A 27,426-nucleotide genomic window follows, 5' to 3' on the forward strand; every position below is an offset into this window, starting at 1 on the left:
AAATTATTCATTATTGTCATCATAATGTTGACTAAATATGTTTTTCTCCCCTGATTTTTCCATAAGACCATCTAAAAATATAATTAAATGTGTCATTTAGATATAAATCCACTTCATTCTGTATTTGGAGTCCTAAAGATCCTAATTTCAAATAAGAATCTTATTCCATTTGTTTGTGACGATATGAATACTTGCCGTTAAACTACCTAAAAAATGTTTGTTTTTTTATCACTTTCATTGTAAATTACAATAGTACCTATTGTTATGTAATATAAGTACATATCACCCGCCCCTAGTCTTAATTGTGAGTGGAATTAAAATCTTAATTTTTTCTTTTTTTTTCACAAACTTGTGGAATTAAGCTGATTTTGGAGAACATTTAAGTTTGTACTTAACTGCTTGTGAGTTTAGATTAGAATATATAACAAATTATTTTATAAAAAAGTTAAAGGGTTTTGTTTTTAAAAAGATGCAACTAGCATTTTTACTAAATTTATTTAAAATATTTGTTGAGGTCAAGAAAAATATTAAGGAATAATTACCCAATTTTTTGATGAATTTATTGTAATTAATCATTAATTTTTACTGACCTATATGTAATTTATCTTGGCTGTTGTGCAAGTAAAGTTGATCTTATTAACCATTTAACACCTGAAACATGTCAGTATACTAGAATATTGCTGAAATTATTTCATGTATCTAATCTCATTTACAGTCCTCTGAACCCTGTAGTTATCCCTGTATTGTGTGAAACCCTTTCCACCACATTCTTCCTTCCACTAAACTTTCCAGCAATATTCCTGGAAGCAACATTCTCTGACCAGCCACCTACTTTAGCTGTAATTTGACCTTTCAATGTCTTACTATCCTCGTGGAGAGTATCAGTGACTGTCTGCTGGACACCTAACCAGACGGTTGAGTTAACTGGAACGTTTCTATTTTGTAATTTATATCATCTTAAAATCTCCTGAGGAACTGAAGTTTAGGTTTTCACCAGCTGTGAGTGAGAATGTTGGAAATTAACACCAAGGAACACAAATTAATTGCTGAAATAAAGAACTTAGATAATATTGTCCACTATTTATTTATTATGTCTACATAATTAATATGGAGTTATAACTTTATGTGCAATATAAATATTTTACATACTTATGTAGTATAAATTTTGCTGCTATGTATTTGTACTTTTTCATATTTTTGCTGTATATTTAATTTCTTACATTTTTCTTGCTTTTCAGTTATATTTCTTGCTAAACAATCTTTTTTTTGCCCATATTGCTCTTGGAAACAAAATTTAATTATTAAGTTATTATTACAAATAATAATAATTGAATATAATATAGTAATAATTTATGCTTCTTCTTTGCCAGGACTCCTTTGAAATATAAGTTTTTTTATCTCAAACTGTTTTTTTCTGTTAAAATAAAGGTTGAATTAAAAAAATACACATTATTAAATTATTAATCATTAAAGTGTAAATGTGTCTTACAATTGAAGGTTTAGGACTTCTGTAGTTTTACTGGAGAATTTTTAACAAGTCTAAAGACTTTTCAATAATTGACACAGTTTTTTTTTTCTATATTTTCCAAATTGCAAAAATGCTGAAAATTTCACTTTGTAGTTTGGATTTTTCCACCTAATATTGACTAAACATGTAAAGCATGCGAGTAAAATTAAAAAAAAAACACACATTTTACAACTGTTAATGTAAATGTAAAGGCAGGTAAATAAAAAAGAAGCACTTGGCTCATAGTTGAGTGTTATTTTGTTCCAGGCAGGCCCAGAGCTGCACGATGCCACACCTGATCATTAATTAATGTAATTAAACACACCTGAGTTGCTTCTGCTGCTGCTGAGACTTTAATAAAGTCAGGCCTGTCAGCCGGATTTATGGAGCCGTTACGGTCTAAAACCTTCAGGTGAGACCAGCATTTCCTCTAGCAGGTGGATTAGATGTATATTTTAACCTGTGGATTACAGATTATGACCTATTAGGGATTATTTCAGTTCATGGGAGGTTAATGTTGAAGCTACGGGGCTCAGCCAGCAGGGGGCAGTGTTGAGTAAAGCTCCCAATGCGGAGATAAGAGCGACTGACGGGGGGTGGGATCCTAAAACTGGTTTAATCTGATGTAATCCAAACCTTTCAGTGCTTCCCGCTAGTCTAACCTGACAGATGAGTATTATTTAGGTGCCTTCAGATTGTAAGTGCCTGGCAGCACAGAGAGAGAGACGTAACCAGGCAGCGGATAATAGAGGAACAAACATGGCTAACTGACGGCGCTAATCTCCTCTCTGATTGGTCAGCAGAGGATCAGAAGCTACTAAGCTCCGCCCACATCCTCCCAGCACTCCAATTGGCTGTGAGGAGAAAAACAACGGGGCGGGGCTTGAGCTGTTTTATTTTTTTCAGCCGGCGCTCCGCGTATAAAATCGGGGCTAACGCTTCCAAACAGTTGAGGAAACGTTCACATTTCCTTCCCGGCGGTTTCTGTCCGGCTCCTGACGAGACTAACAACCAAAACGGCCAACAAAGATTCTCCTCAGGGTTTCTGGAGCTTCAGGTGAGTCTGAGTCCTCTCTATTTCCTGCTTAATGAGTGTTATTTACAGAGAAAATACTTCAAGGTCATGAGGATTTGCTTCACTGCAGGAGTATTCAGGAAATGATGACTTGTCAGCTTTATGTGCTTCAGATTTTTAATTGTTCTGCTTTCTATTTTGCAGGTTTAACCAATATTTAATCACCAGTCTGCAGCTAAGCCTATAAATCCCTTATGATGATGCAGATCAGCAACGACCCGGCCAGCAACAAGCACTCCCTCCTCAACGTCATGCACCGCTTCATAGCAGCTGCCAACAACATGGACGAGACCATCATGGTGCCCAGCCTGCTCAGAGACGTTCCCCTGGAGGAGCAGGCCAACAATAACAACAACAACCACGACGACGTGGCAGAGTGCCAGGTGGCCAGCAACAAGCAGAGGGACATGTACGAGCACTACCTGCTCCTCAAGTCCATCAAGAACGACATGGAGTGGGGTCTGCTGAAGAGGGAGATGAGCAGCGGCGCCAGCTTCCTGGAGATCGCCGTGAAGCAGGAGGAAGAGGAGCAGAAACCGCCAGTGAAGGGAGATCTGGCTGTGGAGGACAACGCTGACCTGGAGCATCAGTTTCATTATCACCTCAGAGGACTGTTTGGCGTGCTGTCCAAGCTCACGCTGCAGGCTGACCACCTCACAAACAGATACAAGAGAGAAATCGGAGGAGGGAACTTTATGAGATAGAAGTCTCTCTCTCTGTCTCTGTCTGTCTGTCTCATACACTGGACTGCTTTGACTTTTTGTAAGAAATCTTATCTGACCAGGGCACTCTTTGTTTTCACTCCTCCTCTGCACTCCACCTGCCACCTGAAACCAGTGATGCCAGACCTCTCTATTCAGTGCTTGGTGGAGGTTTCCTCACCTTTTCCTTTTTTTCTTCTTTTTCCAGCCAGATGACGCACAGCTTTGGTTTCTACCTTCCCCATCACCTTGTTTCAGGTTCAGACATGTTTGTGAATAAAAAGGTTCCTTCCTGTTGGAGATGTTGAATGCTGCTTGTTCTGCCCATCCTCCTCCTTTAATTTATCTGAAAGCTGAGCTGAAGAGCTCTTAACTGTACAAAGTTTAATTCCTTCCACTTGTTGGTGTGCCTTGGCTTCATACTTTTTTCTACTGCTGCCCTGATCAGCGACATTTTAACAGCTCAATGTTTGTCCTTGTATTTCAAAATCAGTTTTATATTGATGCATAAAATGCATTACAGCTTAAATAAATGACAATGTTTTACAATGGTTTCCTTTCTTCCTTATTGCTGTACTAAGGCTTTTCCTTTTAGAAACTGCTTAGTCTTGTTCAAGAAACTGACTTAAAATGACCAGTCAAGTTTATTTGTAAAGCACATTTCAGAAACGAGGCAGTTCGAGCTGCTTTACATCACAAAGATACAAAGTCATAACATGCAACCGAGAACCAGTAAACATTTAGCCACGTTCTACTAAACGTCAAATATGTTGGTCAGTTTATTTATAGTGGTTCAAAAGAAACTCTTAAACATGTGGGTTTTAGTCTAGATTTAAAGGAGTTCAGTGTTTCAGCTGTACTGCAGTTTTCTGGGAGTTTGTTCCTGATTTGTGGTGCATTGAAGCTGAATGCTGCTTCTCCATGTTTCTGATTATATTTGCTAAATTTAGTCCAGTGCCAGTATAAACTACTAGTTTCTACAGTAGTTGGGAGGATTCTTTGCAAAATAAGTTTTATAAACATTAAACTGCAATGTTTGTGTCTTTACTGACGATTGAATGTGGCTATTTTGGATTTTTGAGGAAACCCAACTTTCTCATTTGGGATTCTAAATGTAGTTTTTCATTTCTGTTTTAAAATGTTTCACCTTTATGTGACTCTTGGAGTTTTGCATTGAATGCATTTTAAAATTCAAGAAGACTGGCTTTTTACTCTGCACAAACACACAATCTTACCAGGTATTTTAGTCCATTAATCCATCCGTTTCTTGTCCGTTGTGGGGTCGGGAGGGGTGCTGGGGCCTGTCTCCAGAGGCGGGGGTCACCCTGGACAGGTCACCAGTCTGTCGCCGGGCAACACAGAAACACACACACACACACTCATTCACACCTGGGGAGAATTTAGAGAGACCAATTTATCTGACAGTCATAACAGTCAAACAGACCCCAGGGCAGGAATTGAACCTATAGGACCTTCTTGTTGCAAGGTCAACATTTCTACCTACTGCACCACTGTGCAGCCCAGTATTTTAGTCTAGTTTCAAATATCTTAGTACACTTGAAATGGGATGAAACTAACATATGAAAACATTTTAAACTTGTTTAAAATGAATTCCTTTCATATTAAAGTTCTAGTTCCAGTGGATTATTTCACTTATCAGGAATGTCCAAGTGAAATAATCTGTCAGTAGAACTAGAACTTTTTCATCAATATTAGGGAATTATTGACTTTAATAAGCTCCTATATCTTGCTGAAAAGTTACTTGTAAATTTTGATGTATATGCTAAGGTAATTGTGCTAAGACCAAAATTTCCTAGGATTTTGTGATTTTTTTTTTCTCCTTTTTGTTTTTTTTCTCCTTTTTGCAGTGTGAAATATCAAAGTCACCTAAAGGTGATAATAAATGCTGCACAAAAGGGTCATGGCTGCTCCTGAAGCAAATTCAGCTCTCTGTATTTGAACAAGGTGAGCTGGTCTGCACAGCACTGAAGCTGCAGATCGTCCTTGCAGTAAAAATCCCAAACCTTTGGGAACATTTACCAATCCTAAAGTACAAACACTTTGTTGCCAACTGAATCCAGTGACATTTACAAAGTCCAGTAATCATCTCAAACCCTGGGAATGGGAACTCTGGGCCATAAACAGGATTGAGTCATCATAGCTGATAAGATTTGGGTGAAACAAAAAGTACAATAGTGACGAAGCAAATTCAATAAACCCGATTAGAGGTCAGACAGGTGTTTCTCTGGCGATTGCCTTCAGAGGAGAACGAGGAGCATAAATTACCAGTTGCCTCAAACCTAAAACACTTTGCTTCAAAGATAAATGATTTTTATGCCATACAGTCTTTAATAATTGTAACTTTAGTTAACATTAACTGGTTTAGTTTCATTTGATGTGTGCAATAAAGAAAAATCACCCAAACAAAAACCTGTTCAACAGCATAAAGCTAAAAACCCCCGAAAGATTACGCATTGAAAAAAACTCACTGATGTCTATCGGCCTTGAAATGGTTACAAAATGATTCCCAAAGCTTTGAAACAAACTCCAGCAAACAACAATGGGAGGCTTTATCCACAAATGCAGAAAGAATGAGCACACATGATTTTAACATGCATTGAAACCTTTAATCATTATTAATTTGTATTCAACTTTTGCAGTTATTCAGTTGAAATATTTATGGATAGAGTCAATTATTCCCTGTATTTTTGTTATTTTATCAAAAAGTTCTCTGAAATAAAATCTCTTTTTGAAGGAAAACATGAAAATGCAGTTTATAAAACACAATAAATACATACAAATAAAACATTAAAAAAGTACAAAACCAGGTAATACAGAAATAGAGGATAAAATCTGCATAACGGTGGATTAAGAATATCAAACACATGTCAGTTAATTTTAAAAAAGGTGATCTATTGATTCCTTGAAAAGGTTGGAATAGGTTTATGGTCTATACAAAACATGTTCGTTACATTTCTTAAGAACAAAATTATTCTCCGATCAGTTCTTTTATTTTCAGCTTAACTCAGTTTTAAGACGTCGTTTCACTTTAAATCCCAATAAACTGCTTGGCCAGGCCCCCCAACTCAACATTACTATTCACACCTGAGAATGAGGATTAAACTGATGCGTAATTATACAACCATACATCTTTGAAAAGCAGAAGTAGAGCCTTCTGCACAACAAACAGGAAGAGAGCAAGCGGTTTCTGGATGGAAACTCAACAACAAAACTCTTGTCTTTTCCAGCAGCTATCATAGAGCAGTAAAACCAGCTGACCAAACATGCTGGGATTCTGCTCGGGTTGCAATGTCAGAATGTAACTTAACAATGAGGAGACTTTTGAAACTGTTAATTTTCTAGACACTTAAAAAAAAAACTTTACTTATTGCCCAAAAACAGCTGGGTGTTTTCATAAGCAATTGAGACGCAAATTGAAATATACAAACGTGCCACATATGAATTTTGCACAGGAGGTTCAGTTTCAAGAACGTTTGTTTTAAATATCAGCAGATCTTTTTTGCTACACTTGGTGCTCAGCAGGGGAACAACACACAAAAACAACACATTAAGCAGAATGGGTCCAGCCACATGTATCTATCAGTGAGAGAAGCCCTCCCCTTAGCAACAGCTCCACCAATCCCGTCCTGGGATCCTCACCCCCGCTCCGCCTCACAGCAGTGATTTAGAGGTTGTGGGATGAAGGGCGTCTGCAGAGCGACGCCGTCCTGCTGCTGTTCCTCCAGAGAGCAGCGAGGACGCCGGCAGGGTCACAGGGTTTGCGTTTCTGAACGCTGCTCCTCTCTGTTTCTCTCACACAATGGGCCTTTGAATCAAAATGGCTGCATTGGTCAGTGTGCCTCAGCCCACTCAAGTAAACTGGGTCAGCTGCACTAGTGACAGCTGGCCCCGCAGGGGGTAAAGAGAGCAGTGGTTTCTTTTTAAGCTGAGCCGGATAAACCACTGGAATAAATTGATGTTTTAATTTATCAGAGTCCAGAAAGGCTGCAAAAAACACCCCTTAAATTTAATCTGTTTCACGTGTTTATCTCCAAATTGTGGAAAAGATGAACAAAGAGGAACATTAAAGTAATTTCTTGGAATGCTAGTACAATTTTTGTGTACCTTTGGTTGATGATATGATGGAGTTTTGTGTCCCATATACGTCCAAACACAATAAAAAAACAGATTGATAAAATAGCCTTGTTCATTTTAAAGCTAGAAGCCTCTGAAAAGGCCAAAAGAACAGAAAGGTCAGACATCTTCAACTTCTTTATATTTTACTACTGCTTCTGATTTTATAAAATAATCTAAAACCTTCATTGATACAGTATTGTACAGATTGAATTTTCCAACTTAATATTTTGCGCCCGGACATTTTCTTTTATTTTTCAGAAATTGAGTCATTTTAAGCTTTTTTACAGAGTTTACCTATCAGCGTTTTGAAAAGATGGATGTGTTTTTGTTTTTATGCCACTCTATTCTAATTAGTTAATGTTTCGGGCATTAAAAGGTTCCCACACTTAGAGGATGACCCTGTTCTTATCAACACCAAGCCAGTTTAAAATGTCTCAGGACGCTTGAGCTGTGAGACTTTCATAGTTTAGACATTTTGAGATGCTAATCAGCTGCTGCTAGTCCATCTGGGTGAGCTTTCCAGAACCAGAGGGAATAATATATATATAAATATATATATTATTTCACTGAAATTAGCCTAAAATAGCATCTCGATACGAACCATGGTCCAGCAAACATAAATGTTCCCAACAGTTTCTACACACCCATTCAGTAAATTAGAATATCATTGAAAAGTACATTTATTTCAGAAATTCAAAAGAAACACATTATACATATTAATCACACACAAAATTAGTAAATATAAATTATTCATGCAATTTCTGAGTCAAAGTGTATTTAATCTACATCATCAGAAAGTGTAAATTCATTCCACATGAAAAATTTGTAAATCTGAATCATTTTTGCTAGTATTTGGTATATCTAAATATTTTTTTAGACACATAGATCAGTTGTTGCTATAAAATGCATTTTTGTTCACTCAACATTTGTAATATTATTGCAAAATCCTAAATGTTTTGACCAATGATTCCATTCATTTCTGTTTAATTGCTTTATTTAGTTAGTTTGAGGGTCCAAAATCTAGTCAATTATATTAATTGTTGCCATAATTTTTAATGTAGGTAATGGTCAAACTTTTCTGAGCATATATTGCATTTGAAAGCCTTTATTTTTGCTATGATTTTCCACTTGCATTTAATAAAAGCACTTTGCATCAATTTGGTTATCAATTATTGAATAACCAAATAGCAGACTAAAGACAATCAAAATATTTTTGCTGTTGAGCTCATATTTCTATTTATTGGATCATTTGAATTGGAAATCTTGCTTATATTTGTCAATATTATTCAATACAGACCCTGCAATTAAATATATTAAACATTTTAATTGAGTCCCACTAAAAAAATAACAAAACATAATATTTTGACGTGCAATATTTTTTGTGATATCAAACTAATGTTCAAAAGGTCAGATATTCTGCATCAGAGTCGACGTCCCAGCAGGCCACATTCGGCCTTTCAGAATCCCGAGAGCAAACGTTCAGTACATTCTGGATTTGAAAAGACGAAGAGGAGGAGGTGCTGATTCATCATGTGGTGCAGCTTAAAGTTCACTGGGATTTTATCTCATAAAATCTTTTCTAATTACATTCGCCCTGCCTAAAAAGCAGGAGCCAGACGTTCAGATAAATTTGGAAGCTCAGGTGTTGCAACATGTCTTGGGTTCAGTGTGCACACTGACAGATCTGGGGACATGCTGGGGAGCCGTTAATGTTGAAAGACCTGAGTGGGCCTTGCCAGGCATGATGAGGCTGCGTGACACAGACTTGGCAGGAGCGGGCGGTGTCTCCTGTCCTCCGCTCTGGCTGCGCCTCGGAGTTGCTCAACAGCCTTAAAACGGTGGACAACCGGGCAGAGCAGAGATTATCAGTTCACAGGGCAGGTCGTGTGTGCGTTCTTCTTATCAGTGGACTGAGAAATGTTTTAACTGTACTGTGCCCTGAGCAAACAGCTGACTGCAAACCAATTTGTTTTAACGCTGAAGGTGTATTGTGAGGAATGGGCACCTTTAAGAAAACCAACCAATCAAAGCAGAGAGAAACTGGGAAAATATTTACTCAACTTTAGGTTGACATTAAGCTCCAATTATTCTGTAGGAATGTTTTGAAAAATGTTTATAAATGCATGGAAAGTGACGACATTCAACGCAAAAACACAACATCTAACCAAGTATTTATGTTTGCAGTATGAATATCTTTATCCACTTTAAATAGGAGAAAATTGACTTACAAGTAACTTTTCAGCAAAATATAGGAGGTTGTTTTTAGCGAATGATTCCTTAATATTAATGAGTACTAGATATAAGTGAAAAAAAAACATCTTATAAATGAAAATATAAATTTATAATATGGAAAAACTTTCTTGTTCTACTGGCAAGTTGATGTAACTGATGCTTTTTCTTATTTACTTAAAGTATAATTCCTTGCTAAAATGTTGCTTGTAAGTAGGTTTAGTCTTATTTCGAGTGTATTAAGATATTTCTCCTAAAACTAGACCAAAAACAGTCTGGTAAAAGATTTGTGTAGTGTATATATATATATATATATATATATATATATATATATATATATATATATATATATATATATATATATATATATATATATATATATATATTATATATATATATATATACACTGATCAGTACTTGCATTTAACTAGAGTTGGTGCGCAGACTGTAGGAAACTGAAGGTGACATCAGGTAACATCAGGTAATCATCAGGTGACATCGTGCTAAATCACTGCTTTGCAGGGTTTTATTGTTTCTGGTGGTTAAATTATAACTAAGATTCATATTTTACACCCATTTTATATACTTTGTCAAAATCCAGTCAGATAAGAGCGTAAAAGATAACCTAATTTTAATTATTTTGTTCTCCATGTGGTTTATGATTTTTACTCGGACTGCACTGACTTGTGAATCAATGCTGTTATAACTGACATTTAGCAATATATGTTATATTGCTAAATGTTCCCTTTAAATTCAGCTCGTTCAGACAGTTCACACACTGATATTTATTTTTTATTTATGTATTTATTTTGCCCGTGTCTGGGACAAAAATCCCAATTCCCACCTTTTAACCCAAACATTCTGATTTCTGCCACTTATTGTGACGCTAAATTGGAGTGATATCCCATAGCTTCCAAGTCTGCTGTCAGAATAGTAAATAATTTGTACGTCATTTATGAGGACATGCGTCATAATTCTGCGCCAGAGGAAAACAGAAGCGATAGATCTAGACGTGATGGCTAAATCTAGCGACACACTTTAGCTTCCTTTGTGTTGTTATCATCTTGTGTCAATAATGTCGGTTCCTGTCGTTAAACCATTTGAAAATGGATCTATTACCATTTCCAGAAACAATGCACTGCTGTGTGACGTGTACGTTCTTCTTCTGCGCATGCGCGTCGTTAGCGGTTAGCCGTGAATCAAACGACTGCGGAACACGAGCTGGATTTCAGGAAAAAAAATGCCTGAATTATCCGGAAGCTTTCAGCTGCAAGAACTTGTGAATAAAAGATTCATCATATTTTCTTGAAACATAACATGTTTTTGAATCTAGTTAAAACAATAACGTTTTCTCGTTTAAACTAGACCCTGAATTTATTCCCAAACTTTGGTAGTTAAATGCTTCTGTAGAATTGAGCATCAAGACGCCATTTTGTTGGGGACAAGCAATTAAAAAATCTGTTTTTCTTCGAGTTTCTAACCTTTTAATAATAAAACATTCCTATGTGAATGGGACCTGAGGATGCTTTGGTAATTAAATGTCCTCCGTTTCACTGCTTGTAATCCCAAACGATGATTTTCCCACCTCGGTTCTTATTAAGCAGTCCAATAAGAGCTAGCCTAAAGGTTAGCAGGCAGTGAGCTGCTCTTTGCCCCTCAACAGGTTTTCCTGCAGGTTTCAACTTGGTCTCAAGGTAGCGGTTGCTTGGAATTAAAACAAATTTGCTGTTGTGTAATGGGATGCACGCTGCTTCTGTGCAGCCGGGTTGGTGTTGCCAGGCGTCGTTGTGACGTAAAATCTTCCCATGTGAAGCACACGGCTCAGACACAAAGCTCTTCCTTGTGCTGCAGACATAATATGAGCCAGGATGCAGGCTGATGTCATTAGCATTTGTGTTTGGCATCTTTCTGGCTGCACAAGATCTGCATGGTTGCAGGAAACATCCACAGAGACGAAGCTTCTCTTTAGAGAGATTATCCTCATGAGTTATAGGATCCCTCCTATAAAATACAATCAGTTAAACTGACAGCCAAGTTTTCAGAAAATGTAAACAAACTTTACTGAGAAGAGCAGAACATGTTCACAGAGGTGAAACAACCTTGCTGTGTTTGTTTACCTTCCTGATGGACTTTGTAATGTGTCTGAAAGTATTTTTAGCTCTAGTCGATACTCTAACGGCTTAAAAACATCAACAAAGCCTCATTTATCTAATAATTAAAGGTTTTACAGAGAGCAATAAAATATTCTCAACATGTATAGTTATTTTATGGTGTTCCACGGGGTTCTGTGCTTAGATTACAGTTGCTCACCTGAACATGCATATCTGTGTTTTTCTTCTGTTGAACTCTAATAAAACATAATAAAAAATAAATACAAAAAAAAAAAAAAAACATGCACATGCACACTCATATCTAAGGGCAGTTTTAGTAGTTAATTAACATACCAGTCATCTTCTTGGACTTTGGGAGAAAGATGAGTACGTGGAGAGAATCTGTTCAGGCTACAGTACAACAAACTGGAAAGAAAAGTGTTTCTTTCCAGTAGCCATTGTACAGTGGAAGACAGGCTGACCAAATGTGCTGGAACTCTGCTCGCATTGCTGTGTGACTGTGGCTTAATAACCGGGATATTTTTTGAAACGGCTCGTTTTCCAGACACCAAAATTCCTTATTTCCTGAAACCTTCTAAATGTTTTTTTAAGTGCTTGGTTTGCTTTTAAAAGCAATCGTTACAAAATGGAAGCATAAAAAAATCAAAATGTGAATTTTGCATAATAAGTCCCCTTTAGGTTTTGTGATTTTGGATTTGTCTCTAAAAGTGAAGGCCATTTGCAAACTGTAATCTTGGTTTTTATGTTGCTTTTAGGGTAATGAATTCTCCCATTGCTAGTTTCACTGTAAGAGCCACTCAGAGTCTTATCAGCTACAGCCAGCATTGTCTCCAAGTTTTATGAAAATGACACCCAGACTTCATGCTGTCATATTTTGGCTGATTTCATTTTTCCTGTTATGTCACAAAACAAAGCAGCAGGTTTGAGGCATTTCCTTAACTTGTTCTGTAGATGAGCCTCATTAACCCATAAGAAATAGGTTTGGTAATCCTAACCCACCTAACATGCAACATGTTTTGTTGCCAGAAAGTGTGTGTGTGGGGGGATGGAGGGAAGGTTTTATTCAAGGTTTAAAACCAGAACTTAACATGTTTCTCATGTTTTCTCCTCCTTCCCATTTGCTTGTTGTAGCATTTTAAACTGAAGACCTTTCTCACAAACTGAACTCGAGAAACGCTCCATTTTGTCTCAAAGGTCTCATTGTTCCTCATCGTCCCACCACATTTCTTCTGCTTGTAGCTTCAAGAGTTTCCAGTCTTACAAACTGAAGCAGAGATTTCAGGATCTCCTTTCATAGACAATAAACTCACATCTGAATCATTTTTGTATTCTCTTTTCTAATTAATTGCTATTAGTAGTCATTTTTATGTAAAATCATGCAAACTTGATTTTATGTTTCAATACATCACCTTCTGTTTTCACCACTTTGTTTCTTTAAGTTTTGTATTGTTAGTGTCTGTTGAAAATATTCCATTTAAATTCAATCGCTCCACCATCTTATTGTTTTCTTGCAACTTTTATGACGATTTACATCATTTGAAGCCATTTAGCATAAATCTTTTTCACCTTATAGATCTTTTGACATGTTTTGCACTGTAGAGATCAGATTTTTGTGCCTTAATTGTAAGTTTTAGCAGCTTCTGTTGGCTTTTCTAGGTTGTTTTTGCTTTTTATTGCTTATTTTGTGGTTCTTAGTGATTCACTTGTTTGTGTCTTTATATGGTTTGTATCTGTGAATTTTTAAGGATCGACCGTAAAAAATAAAAACACAAAGTATCTTTAGTCTGGTTTCTAGTGCAGATATTTTAGTACACTTGAAAGAAGACAAAACTAGCATACAAATAACCTTTCTGCAAAAAATAGCAGCTTGTTTTCAGTCGATATTTCCTTAATATTGATTTAAAAGAGTAATAGTTCCACTGGCAGATTATTTCACTTATAACCAGAACTTTTTCTTTAAATTAAGAACTTATTGACTGAAAACAAGCTGCTGCTAATTCTTGCTGAAAAGTGTCTTGCAAATAAGTTTTGCCTTATTTCAACTGTAATAAGATATTTGCACTTGGAACTTTGCCAAAAATAGTTGGTAATATTTCGTGTTTTTGCCGTGTGCATCTCTTTCTTTTCTTTCCTATCTAAATGTTCACAGGTTTCACGTTTTATTTAGCATTTACATGTTAAATAAAAACACAGTATCATGCAAATGTGATAAACTGCCTTTCATAATGGTAAGAGGCGTTTGTGGTACATTTTGCATGTGAGTTTACCAAAGTGCAGCGGGTCCTGCTGCAAAGAAACTTTCAGCTCCTGGTTCTGGGAACAGTTGTAACTCTCGTTATCAGTGTGACATTTGAGCCAGGCCTCCACAAAAAACATCTGTAACTGTCAGCTCGACAAATCTGGTTTCAGATGAAAGCTGCTGGCCGGTCCTTCAGTCCCAGCCTGTTGTACTGTCAGCAAGAAGGTGCAGCTGTGCAGCCAGAAACACAACGTTCCCGTTGGGCGGAGGATTTCCCACAGAACTACTGCAACAAAACACTCAAGAGTTGTTTATAAACACAAACACTCAATAATTCTTCGCTGCAATGCTATTTTATGTTTTCAGAAACTTAGTCAAGGCTGAACTTGCAGACTTGAGAGTTGGCGTTGAAGCAGAACGGCTATTAGTGTGATCCCGCCACGTGCAGCGCATACAGGACCAGATGAGGTTATGTAAGAGGAAAACCAGGGAGGGTGTGGAGTCCAGCCGGAGCTGCTTACAGCCTGACACAGCGTATCTCTGAGAGCAAACAATCCTCTCAGCTGTGCTGCCTCTGCACACTCAAACCAGCCGCTGTGTTCAACTGATGCAGGTTGGCACAACCTCCAGCCATGCATACGCGCAACAAGAAGATGCATTTCAAGCAGAAATGGGAGGAGAACCCAAAAATGTACTCAAGCAAGAGCACATCCAAGAAAGTAATCAAGTATGAGTAAACAAGTATTTGGTACAAAGTCTAATCAAGTGCTGAGTGAATGATGAAAACAACGGACAGAACGAAATAAAAATGTATGTAGAAATGTTTTATATTTTAAAATGGATATAAGAGCAAAAGTCTCAAAGCCGAAGAATAAAAATGTGTTTTAAGAGTTTTTAAAATGAGGCTATATTGGGGAGTAAAAGTACTCCTAAAAGTAAACTTACGTAAATGTAGCTAGTTACTACCCAACTGATTTTGAGATTAATCATGTATTAGATATCAGTTTCACAGCAGCTTGTGGAGAAAAGAAGCTCAGATGCCAGAAGTGAAACCTTAAGGACCAAATGTTCCTGAAACAGTTGATAAACTTTCAGTCTTTTGCTACTTTTTAGCTTCTGAGCCACAAAGACACAGTTGCTTTCGCAGGTCAAAGTGTTAGAGCCACAGAAACGTTTTTGTTCCTTAGAAGTGGGAGGATGAACCAAACGTCCGGTATTTGCTCTAATTATCAGAAGATTACAATCAGAGCCTCCATCTGGAGCGATAAGCGAGTCGGTCGGTCCATCTCTGCTAATCGGGCCTGAAGGTCTGGAGCTGCTGGAAGCTGCAAGGCCTGCAACACATCGCAGGCTGCAAAAACACTGAACTTTACCAACGTTTTATGCTCCAGTTTCTAGGAAAACATCTTATTTAGCCTGAAATAAGACAAAACTTACAATTAACTACTATGCAGTTAAATATAGGTGCTTGTTTTGAGACAATAATTCCTTAATATTGATGAGTTTCTGGCTGATTATTTCACTTAAAACATGTTCTTATGTTAATCTGCTTTAGTATTAGAGCTTCGTCAACTATTAATATTATTGACCAATTTTTACTAGTGTACTGAAAGTTATTTCAAATGTACCAAGATGTTTCCTCTTGAAACTAAACCAAAAATGCTTGGGAAGATTTTGTGTTTTTCCACACTAAGTAAAATTGGTAGAATATCATTATTTAAATGTTATTTTATGAAGTTAAACTCTTTAATGTTTGGTGTTTTCATGGATTTACTGATAGAAAAGCAAGAAAGTCTTGCTTTCTTAAAGTAAAACACAGAGAAATGATGGCGTACTCAAAGTCTGAGTGTCTGACAATGTTCCCAGTTAATCTGCTGCAGCTCTTGTGCGATGGATAAACATCTCCTAGTTTAGAGTCAGACTCCGTCTGGTATCATCAGATGTGTTTATAATGTCAACGTAGCGGCTCGTGCAGTGCGCCTGGACGGAGAGCTGCGTGCAGGGTGAAGCTCATGGTCAGTGCATGATGGAGCTCCTGTCTTCCTCTGAAGTTAAATTTAGCCTGGAAGTCAGAGGGACTCTGCATTTAACCCTATTAGATGTCCTCATTTTGGCACAAACAAAATATATCCAACACTGCAGCTGGGACACAGACAGACACACAGTGTGCTGGAAAACTATTTAAACCCTCCAACCTTTTCACGTTTTGTCATCTCATAAATCAAAATTTAAAGGTGAGTCACTATCCCTCCTTTAAAGCAGGTTGGGACGGATTTATGGGCAAAACAAAACATGTTCATTTTAACAAAATCATTCTTAGATAATGAGACTGTAGTCTGCTCAGTTCTGACTACTTTCAGCTGCTTTAAGCTTCTGTCACTTTTATGCAAATAAGCTGCTGCAGGCCACGCCCCCAGTTCAACGTTTACACTTCATACACACGAAAATTATACATCTTTGACTCTCAGTTAGACTCAAAAGCATTAGTGGAGCCTCCTGCACAACCAACAACAATACAGCAAGTAGTTGGTAGATTGAACAGCAAAACTCTTATATTTTCCAGCAGCCATTGTACAGCACATCCAGATGTAAAACCAGCTGCCCAAACCTGCTGGAGCTCAGCTTGGGTTGCTAGGTAACAGGACTTTGCTTGGCTGGGGTTGCTAGGTAACAGTGCAGTGTACATCGAATGTGAATAAAATATTGGGATTTATTGTTTAAAAAAAGGCTGCATATGTTTTTTTAAAGTATTTGGGTTTTTTTAGTAGTAGAGACACAAATAGAAAAAACATTATAAATAATAATAATTATAAAAAGAACGCCTAGCCGTGTTTGGCAATAAGTGAAGGATTTTTGAATTTTGGAAAATGAGGCATTTCAAAAACCTCCTGATTGTTAAATAACAGTGGATGGGCACTGCACTGTTACCTAGCAACCAAAGCTTCAGGTTGCTTGGTCAGCTGGTTTTACCGCTGTGTGTGCGGTACAATGGCTGCTGGAAAAGACAAGTATTTAGTTGTTGATGTACCATCCAGAAACCACTTCTGCATTCCTGTTGGTTGTGCAGGAGGCTCCACTTCTGCTTTTCAAAGACCTGTGGTTGTATAATTATGGATCAATTTGCAGCCGTTTTCATGTGTGAGTGTAGATGGTGAGGTGAGGTCGTGGCCAGCAGCTTATTTTAATTTAAAGTGACAGAGAAACAGATCAATCTGAGCTGGTCAGACTGAAATCTCTTTATCTAAGAATGATTCGTGAATGAACATGTTTTGTATCGTCTACATAAAAATCTGAACCTGTTCAAGGAGGCATAGGAGAAGAAGATGTGGACGAAGGTGGGAAGTCTTCAAAATGTCTGTCCATTCAGTCCAGCAAACTTTGATCTATTCGGCAAAGAATAAAATACAACAGCAGGCTTCCAAAAAGCTTTGATTTAACATTTTTTAAATTAATGCTTTGAAAGTTTTAATTGTGCAACAATTATGCTTTGCAACAATTATGCAAAGCATAATTGTTGCAAAGCATAATTCTATTCAAATGCCTATTCAAATTGGCATTTGAATAGTTCTGCAATTTAATTTTGCAATTATTATGTGTTGGTCTATGCATTCACAACACTCTTACAGGTTCTTTATCGGTTTTTAGGGAAAATTCAGACTGAAGGGTTTAATTTCAACAGAAGAAGCAACAAGGATTTCGGTGAGACCAGAGAGAAAAGGAAGCCTCCAGATTTAAATTTACATGCAGGAGAAGTCACCAGGACTTCCTCAATCTGTGCACCGCCTGGGTTTTTTGTTCCTTTCATAGAGGACTCTTACATAACGCACTCAAGGAGCCCTTAACAAAGACAACGAGCGTCCTCAGTGAACTCATTCGGCTCCAATGGATCCTCAAAACTCCCATGAGAATCCAGACCAAGAAGAAAAGCAGCTGAATTAAAACTCCCGGCCTGGATCGCTCCCTCTTTTGCTGCTTTTGAGAAGAATGTTGCATTTAAATACGCAAGAGCCTCAAATGTCCCTGAACTTTTGCAGATTTAAGAAAGCAGTTTTGTTGGGTTTGTTGCAAACGAATTGCAACAGATATAACTTTCAGTGCAAGCAGCAAAAAGTGCAGCTCGTCTCGCCTGTCTGGCTGGAGCGTGACAAAAACTTTCACCAAAAATTATGTTGCAAATGAGGCAAAATGGCATTTAGAGTTTAAGTAGTTTTAGAAGTGATTTCTGCTTCCTGAAAAATACACAAAATAAATCAAAAATGGCTTATTATCAGAGTGAAATGCAAACTTTTAGTGTCTCTGTGCAGGTAAAATGTCATATGATGGTTTATAGAAGCAGCACTATATCAATGTATATCAATATAAACAATGTTAGTAAATTTTACATTTTTTGAGCCTCATCAAGTTTATTTGTTTGTTTGTTTATTTATATTTTTGATGCTTTAATTAAATTTACTTTTTACTTCTTAAAAGGGAATCTGATCAAATAAAATGGCTGTAGGACTCTTTGGTCATGACATTTACCCTGTTTATTATCAAAATGAATAGCTGTGGTCAGCATAAAATCCATAAAAAGTAACTAACAAAGCAAGTAATAATGGCAAAAAGTAATTCAGATATTATCTATGATGTTTCAAAAGTTTTTAATCAAATGATATTGAGAGAAAGTTGTTATTTTCCATCATGTTACCTTATTTGGACTCAGCCTTCCTGCATTTCTGTGGTGTTTTATATCAGTCTGTCAGAGGGCTTGAGCAGACTTGCCCTCGTTTTCCTCCAATCAGAGGCCGCTGCCTGTCGGTGCGGACCAATCAGGGGCCAGGCTCTGCAGAGGCTCGGCGGGACCGGGGGAGGACCTGCGGGGTCCCGCTGGACGTCTGACGGGCCCAGATTTAGAGGTCCAAACATGCAACCCAACCCGCCCTGAGAACAACCGGATCGAGTTGCGATGAGAAAGAAAAAACGCTCTGAACGTTTCAGCGTTTTCTAAAAGAATCGGATCCTCCTCTGTGAATAAAGCTGATCGGACGGAACAGGCCGAACTGGTCCGAGCCTGACCTGCAGTAACCTCCCGGCGGGCGGGACCATCTGGACCCGGAGGCCCTGCCAGGGGCCGCTCGGGTCACACTGGGCCCCATATGGCCGGCATACTGGCGGCAGAGCATGAATCATCACATTTAAACTGGAGAAAGTCCAGTAAAACCAGTGCAAACCTGCTTCTAACGCGACTCTAACGCGGCTTTGATATGAGTTTAAGTTCCTAAAAGTAGGAAGTAACTAGATACTTAGTTACATGAACTCGAATAACCTTTTGAAATAAAATATATTTGGATTCATTACATTACACTTTTACTATTATTATGACATTACTTTTAATTGAGTAAACTTTTACTTTTAATAATACCTAATTACTTTTACTTGAGTAATATCTTTATGAAGTATCACTACTTTTACATAATATTATTAAGATACTTTTACTTTTAACAATACTAAATTTACTTGAGTAATAGTTTGACTTGTAATAATTACTTTTAGTTGAGTAATATTAAACTTTCTTCTGCCTCAATTTATTTTTATTTGTATATACTTAATAAAGTGACTTCAAACACAACTTTATTTTTCTCTCTCCGTCTGATGACGTCATCAGCGAGAATCAGTAACTTTTTAACTTTTCCCTGCTTTAAATCTCGTCTCTTCTTTGAGTCTGAACTGCAGCATAAAACTCAGATTTAATGTGTTTTATCAGATGATCCTTGAATGAGGATTTATTGCAGGTGCGCAGCCGCGCACACGCAGCCGTGACGTAACACCAATGAAACAGGATCGTTCGGGTTTTCAGTGAACTGAGCTGCTGTCTGTGGCGCCCTCTAGTGGAGAAACAGTCAGCAGTCTGATTCACTTTTAGCTCAGGTTTTTTCTCCTTTTGTTTTTTTTTAAGGGACTCGATTTAAATTATTAATCGAGATATTTACAGTCTGAAATTAACATTTTAATCAAAATAATTTTCAATTCAAAAAATAAGTTTTGCTTTAAATTATTTAATCTAGACCAATGATAAAGATATTTATTGTTTTTAATCCGTTGTTCAACCATCATATTGATCCGAATGCTTCATAATTATTGTAACTTCTTTGAAAAATTATTTCTGAGGAGTTTAAACCATAAAAAATGTCACTAATGTCGAGCCTTCAGCTTCAATCTGAACATGAGCTGAAACAATTATTCGTGATGAATCGATTGTCAACTTGGTAATTGATTAGACACTAAAGAAGGCAATTCGCTGAAAGAAGGTATGCAGAGCAGTAATTAATAATATGCATTTTGCATTTACGATAAAAATAAATCATTTTTAGTATATATTTTCAATCTCATCAGTTTTAGTTTCATCTGATTCAAATCTGTAAAAGGAAAAATAAATCTATAATTTCACTATGCAATCATTAACCAGTTAATAAAAAGAAGAAATAAACATATGTGTACAGCGTATTCCTGCTATGATACTTTTACTTTTAATAATAGTTAAAAGTATCATTAAATATACTTTAGATGAGCAGAAACGGCTTTTCACATATTATTAAATTTATTTTTTAGCTACAGCTGAACCCTTTGCTATATATTGTTAAGCATTCACTACAGGAATGCTGTATTATTGAATTTTAATTGAAAAAAAATTGTATTTTATTATTTAAACAAAGAAATTATATTAGTTTGCATTAATTTTGTTTTTTTTAAATATGTAAATAAGCTTCAGCAGTTAAATGAAAAATCTGCAGAATGTGCTAATTTTTAATCAAATTAATTAATTGTCAATGAATTGATGATACGATCTACAAATTATTATTGGCTGTAATCCGAATCTGAACAACCCACTGATAACAAAAACAGAGACAAACTGATTCACAATCATGCTTTATTCTGCTTGAATTCTTATAAAAGAATCAAATAAAATCCTCTTCCAGGACCTCCTTCAGTCTAGCTGCGTCCCGCTTCCCCTCTGCTAAACTAAACTTTTCTTTACACCTTAAATATCTTTTATTAATTTGTGACGTCAAAGCAAAAAAACAAATAAAAAAAATGAAGAGAAAAGAAAGAAACTTCGTTGATTGTCAACACAAAACTCTATTTTTAGCACCAGTACAATAAAACTGTACTTTAGCTGTTTTTGAAACACTGGTTCTGAAGGAGGGAGAGTAATCTCAGAGTAAAGGGATCCTTAGTGAGAACATTTCAGAACGAAGCACCAACCATGGAGGGCCTCTCCTCCCACACCTCGGATACACAACAGTTCAAATATATTAATGACTATTAAATTAAGCACAACAAACAGTGGAGCTCCAACACAAAGCACTCTGGGATCTGGAAACACTGCGGGGTCGGGTCGGGTCGTGGCTGCAGTCGGTCGGGCGTCTCTGGACCTCCGCGGTTCTGTAACAGTTCATGATGAATGGAGAACGTCTGCCTGGTTCTGTAAACTAACTCTCAACGTGGCGACCGATGATGTCGTTTGATTCATGACGGTCAGTCTGTCCATGATGGCGACCGATGATGTCGTTCGATGATGTCGTTCCATGATGGCGACCGATGATGTCGTTCCATGATGGCGACCGATGATGTCATTGGCGGTCAGTCTGTCCATGATTGCGGCCGAGTGGAGCGAAGCGGAAATGTGCCTCAATATGTGCCACGGTTTCTTCTCTCCCTCGAGTTCTTCAAAATAAAAGCCTCGGGTCGTCTCCTAAACTGAAAGACCGGAAGAATTCGCCGGCTCGTCGCCATGGCAACTCATTTACGTAACCAAATACGTTCACCCTGATATACATTTACACAACCATGTACACACGGATCAGTAAAAAAGTTTCTTGTGTATTCAAATATACCTAAAGATAAGAACCTGAAAGCTGCTTTCCTGCATTGACCACTCCTGTGTGTGAGGTCAAAGGTCAAGGGTCGGGGCTGTCTCGGGGGTCAGTCCCGCCGGACGGAGAGGCTTCCTGCTGTCTCCATGGAAACGCGGGGCGGACGGTGGGGCTATCGGCTCCGACACTTGGCTGTGGGCGCCTCCTCCTCTTCCTCGTCTTCCTCCGGTAAGATGTGAACGGACGAGCCCAGCAGTCTCTGCAGCTCCGGCACGCAGCACACCAGCTCCACCGGCCCCTCCCCCTCTTCCTCATAATCATCGTCGCCGCCGCTGCCGCGTCTCCGGGGGAAGCCGACCTGGCTGACGGAGACCTGCCTCCAGAGCTCGTCTTGGGACAAACTCACGACCTCGAAGTGCGGGTAACGGGCCCGGAAGATCCGCGCCGACATCTTCAGCCGCTTCAGGACGTCCGTCAGCAGGAACCAGTTACAGAAGCTGCCAGGGAGGAAGAACCAAAAAACACAGCTCACGTCAGACAGGAGCCATTTTTACTACTGCATGTCTGTAAAAGGATTCATATTAAAATACTGAAGTTTCTTTATTCTCTGAATTCATTTTGTTTAGTGAAGAAGTCGTTTCTTCAGACATCAGCCAGGTCCGAATTCAGTCTGCATCCTCTGAAGCAGTCTTTGAAGAACCCGGTCTTCTAGAACCCGGTCTACGGGTTCTTAACGGTCTACAGAGACCGGGTTCTTCAATGACAGCGAATAAATGCAGACCAGAAGAGGAAAGCTGTGAATTCGGACACGTCCACCGTCTCCGCCCCGCCTCAGCGTAACTCATGTTATAAGAGATTTATAGGCAATTTAGGATGTTTTTAGCATTTACAATCATTTCTTTCTTCTTCTTATCCTTTGTGGTTTAAGTTTAACAGACTTAAAGGGAGTTTTTTATTTTTATTTAATCTCTTTTCAGATTATTGTTGCTTTTGTTGCTTCATATGTGAAGTGGTTTATAAAAACATGTTTTTAAATTATCCAGACCCAAACTCTGAATGTAGATTTAAAAAGTTTCACCGGTTTTCTTTTCAGTTCTCTGCATTGCTTTGTCTCGGTACCGTTGTTCTGGACTCACCCCTGTGTCAGTGAAACCTGGACGTGGTAGCAGGGTAAAAGCGGCTCCGACGAGAACTCAAACAGGAGACAGTCTTTGTCCGAGTCCTTCTCCAGCTTCGCGTCTCCGTTCTCCTCCTCTGGCTCCTGGTTCTCCTCAGACAGCAGGAAGTCCCAGCATGGCTCCTGCTCCGTTTCTGCACAACGGGGTCAACAGAGGTCAGAGGAAATAGAGACCATATCCAGCTGGCTGCAAAACACGAGGCCTGGATGCCCCCTAGTGGTCGGTCTGACCTCGGCCAATCACAGTGTTTATTAAAAGAAGATGCTAAACCCTCGCAGCTACATGCAGAGGGAAAAAACAACACAACAAATCACAATAGTTTTTCTATTAAAAACTGAAACCTGGTTACATTTTAGGGACTTCAAAATAATCGTGATTTAACCTAAAGACCAAAAGCTGTTGTAAAAGTTTAGTCTACAAGTAAACAAACAAGCAGACATCTACAGCCTGGGCACAAACTGAGAACTTAGAGAAGGAGAACATAGTTTTAAAAAGAAATAGTTAATTACTCGATTAAAGGACAACAACATCTGTCAAAGTGCAGCTCAAACTTTACTCCGTATGACACAAATTATGGATGGATGTTGATATTATTATTGAAGTTATTTCTGTCTCATAAAAAGTTTCATATCGGTTGATATCAATAATCATTTATTCTTTTTTATTTTAATTATCTGAAATACTGATACACTGGTAGAATAATTTACTTTTCACTCCACGCTGTTGTTTTGTTATTTTAGTTGAGCAGCTAAAGCTTTTCTTCTGCCTACATCTCCCACAATGCTGTTCAGTTGTGGCTCAGAGTTCAATGAAGTATCTAAATATTGAATATTCTATCAGATGAATTAACTATTGATAAATATTGCTATGGATTTATTATTCAGTCCTAATGTTTCCTGGTATGACAACTAGTCGAATTTCCTCAAAGCCTGAAATAAAATCCCCAATTTTAGAAAGAACAGAAAATAAAATGTAAAGCCATCACAAACATGATGACCGTTAATGACGAGGACAGCTACAGCGATTCGAGTCACAGTTTTTTCTAACTGACTTTGTAAATGATAAACATGAGCTTCGTTCGCAGACAGATCTGTGAAGAGGTTTCTTACCGAACAGTGAGCTGCTGTAGAAATCCCAGGGCAAACTGGAATCCTTTTCACCGCGGCCTTCCAGGTCAGAGAAATACTCTGGAAAACAAAGTAATAAAGTATACTGCATCGATATTCGGTGACAGTTTGAACATCAACGTAGGAAACAAGCCGAGGGGAGTTCTGCAGGTTTCACCAACTCAAATTTAAGACTTTTTAAGACCTTAAGGGCATTATGAATAAAACGTAAGACTGTATCACAACAGAAATCTGCACAATATCTCACATTTTGTGAGGCCAAACTGGTTTTTGCACCAGATGCACCTAGCATCACACAGATTAGCAGCAGAAGTGATCAAACAGAGAAGCCAAACGTTCCCCAGCAAACTGGTTATAAATTTTAATTGACCCGTGACAAATGCAAAAACCTAGCAAGCTAGCTAAGGTGTATTAGCAGATAGTTAGCCGTAGTCTCAATTGCCTCAAATCACAACGTCTGAGTACGACTAAATTTTACCTGACAGAAAAGCCCTGCAATTTTTTTGTTTTTTAAACGACACAGAATATGCAAGATTAGATCGTTCTGCCATGATATGATTAAAGACCTGTGATTTAAAGCTAACTCACCTTAAAAAAATAAATACAAAAGACATTTCAAGGCTTTAATTTTTGAAACCCAAATTGAAGGACACTTGATCATGTCGTTATTCACCGCCACAATTAGATGCAGCATGTCTTCCTCTAGTTCATAACACAATTTTACAACTGAAATATAACAAAAAAAAAATCTGGGTTGACCAGTGAAAAACAGAATCTGGATTTTCTTCTCAGAGCACCAGATTAAGATTATAAAACAGGAAGACATTTTAATAGATGCAGCTGAATGCTGAACTGAAATGCTGGCATTGTTTCAGAAACCTGCTATAAAACAATATTCTCATTTTTTCATGTTATTTAACAAATGAGAATATGTTTTTATGTAACAGTTTCGTCTGAAAAAGGACAAAAAAATCCTTCTAACAGTATGCAGACGAGCCTGTTTTGAACTGTGTGTATAATTATTCATCTTCAATGGTTGCTGTGAAGATATTTTCCTGCAAATCCTGGATGAATGAGGCTAGCGATCCAGAAACAAACAAAAACAACTGAGTCATCTCTGCTTTTTATGAAGTCAGCTCGTCTGTTCCTGATTGGTTACTTCGTCACTATATCCACTGCTTGTCACGTTCGGCATCGGGGCGGCTGCAGAGTCCCAGCGGCAGGACGAGCAGCGCCTTTGACAACGGTTATTGTCCTGCTCTGAAGGAGACGGTGGACCCAACAGCAGACATTAATCCGCCCCGCCGAGCCAAACGAGAAGTGGGCACAGTGTTTATTAATGTGTTGACACTTTCACGTTAGGAAAACACATCATCAATTATTCATGTTTTGTTTACTTTCAGCTGGCTTCATGAGATCCTTGCTAAACAGCTCTCTGGTTAAATATCGCTGCCGCTGTGAGTCGACTTCTGGCAGAAACGGCGTCGGTACCTGTGAGGAAGGTCTTCATGCTCTGACTGTGCGCCAGTTTGACCGGCGTGTGGCCAGAATAAGTCGCTAGCGTCGGGTCGGCTCCGTGGTTCAGCAGAAGCCAAACTATTGGCAAGTTGTCGCTGGCTACTGCATCGTGAAGTGGCCTAAAGGGAGAAACACACACAGGTGGGTTCAGGAAGTCTAGAAGGGAACAAATGACACCTCAACCTGCCCTGAGCTCATCTGGAAAAGCTCATGATACTTCCTACATTCATGACCACAAATCACCATCAGAGTAGAAATAATTTAACATATTTTCACTCAGGTAAAAGTAAAAAGCAGTCGTCCAAAAAAATTACTCAAGAGTAAAAAGTATTTGGTAAAACGTGACTAAAGTACTGATCAAAATATTGATCATTAAATATTTACAAAATACATAATCATATGGCCCAAAACATAAAGTTATGTGAAAATGTTGGTGATTTAAAGACAAATATGAAATAATTTCTATAAATATCATAATTACAAAATAACAAAATCAGGCAAAAATTTTTTCCAAATAATGTTTTTTAAATTAAAGATGTAGTAATTTAATTTAGTAATTAATGACCAGATTGACTAATCTGGTGATTAATTGACTAATTTGACAAAAAAAAATTTTAACATTCTGCACATCTGTTTATTTAGCCACTTAAGGCTTTTTTATGCAACATTAGAAATAGATTAAAAGATACAAATACACAAATAATTAAGATTCCTTTTGAAATAAGGAAATAAATATTTTATGCAATAATAGCAATCCTTAAGTGAATTTAAAACCAACTTGAGAAGTTTGGGCTAAAACGTATTTAAAGAAAAAGGTGATTATATCTTTAATGTAAAATATGAACAGTTTTGGCTTTTTAACTGCTCTGAAGAAGAAGATTTTCAGCAAACGCTATTTTTTAACTCCAGTTAATAATTAATCGATAACTAAATTAGTTGACTATTATTCAATTCATCACAATTAGTCGTTTCAGCTTTCAATAGAAAAATGATGAAACTTTAACAAAAACTGCAGATGTGTGTCTGCTGAACTTTGAACTGTTTATCATTCAGTGGGTAGAAAATCCAGAAATCAAGCAATAAAATTCCTCCAGTAAATGTAACTAGTTACTCCGTAAGCCCACCTCGTCCCATCCTGAGCGCTGCAGTTGACGTCGGCTCCGTGTTTCAGGAGGATCTGGACAATCTGAGTCCAACCTCGTGAGGACGCCTCATGGAGAGCCGTGTAGCCTGCGTTGTCCCTCCGATTCACCTCCCTGATGTCCTTGTCCAGACAGTACTGGACCACGTCCTGCCCAGCAGAGGACGGTCAGACTTTCAGAACGTCTCTGGTTTCGGAGTAACACACCGATCGGACCGCAGTGACGGCGGTTTACCTGGTAGCCGAGGCGTGCGGCGCGCTGCAGCAGAGTTTCTCCAGCGTTTTTATTCACGATGAGTCGGCGGACCTCGGGAGGAACCGGCCTCTTAGGAGACGAGTCGGACCCGCTGCTTCTTCCTGAGGAGCTTTTCTTGACGGTCGGAGAAGATGGCAAACTTTTTGGAGTTGGCAGAGGTGTGAGTTGTGGTTTTGCATCAGCGCTATCGTCGTCCAGCCGGAGGGAGGAGCCGCGTTTCCCTGAGCTGCTGCGCTTGGTCTTACTCTAAAGAAAATAATTTTATCATTCATGTGGAAACCTGCTGTCCCAGCTGATCCCATAACTGTGAAGAACAGCGTGTCATCTGGCCACAGGGGGGCAGTGTAATCTTAC

At 38.1% G+C, this 27,426-nt stretch overlaps 2 protein-coding genes across 2 annotated transcripts in view; one reads left to right on the top strand and one right to left on the bottom strand.

Annotated features, from left to right (window-relative positions):
* Positions 1 to 2,436: 2,436 nt before the first annotated feature.
* LOC129360256 (mid1-interacting protein 1-like) lies at positions 2,437 to 3,832 on the top strand. The gene is made up of 2 exons (XM_055030359.1): positions 2,437 to 2,564; positions 2,727 to 3,832. The coding sequence occupies exon 2, from the start codon at positions 2,777 to 2,779 to the stop codon at positions 3,284 to 3,286; it is 510 nt and encodes a 169-aa protein (XP_054886334.1). The 5' UTR covers positions 2,437 to 2,564; positions 2,727 to 2,776; the 3' UTR covers positions 3,287 to 3,832.
* A 17,057-nt stretch (positions 3,833 to 20,889) lies between these two features.
* Positions 20,890 to 27,426, bottom strand: part of LOC129360822 (BCL-6 corepressor-like protein 1) — a 42,133-nt gene continuing 35,596 nt past the window's right edge. Inside the window, 6 exon segments of the mRNA XM_055031262.1 lie at positions 20,890 to 22,349; positions 22,989 to 23,163; positions 24,140 to 24,217; positions 25,649 to 25,794; positions 26,800 to 26,966; positions 27,052 to 27,318. Of these exon segments, the coding sequence (XP_054887237.1) occupies positions 22,025 to 22,349; positions 22,989 to 23,163; positions 24,140 to 24,217; positions 25,649 to 25,794; positions 26,800 to 26,966; positions 27,052 to 27,318 (1,158 nt within the window). The 3' untranslated portion in view covers positions 20,890 to 22,024.

The sequence above is a fragment of the Poeciliopsis prolifica genome, unplaced genomic scaffold (genome assembly GCF_027474105.1).
Source record: "Poeciliopsis prolifica strain line A6 unplaced genomic scaffold, Auburn_PproV2 SCAFFOLD006, whole genome shotgun sequence".
Classification (NCBI taxonomy): Eukaryota; Metazoa; Chordata; class Actinopteri; order Cyprinodontiformes; family Poeciliidae; genus Poeciliopsis; species Poeciliopsis prolifica.

Excerpts from the sequence above, each read along its gene's own strand:
- LOC129360256 (XM_055030359.1), top strand. The coding sequence starts at position 2,777 with ATGATGATGCAGATCAGCAACGACCCGGCCAGCAACAAGCACTCCCTC.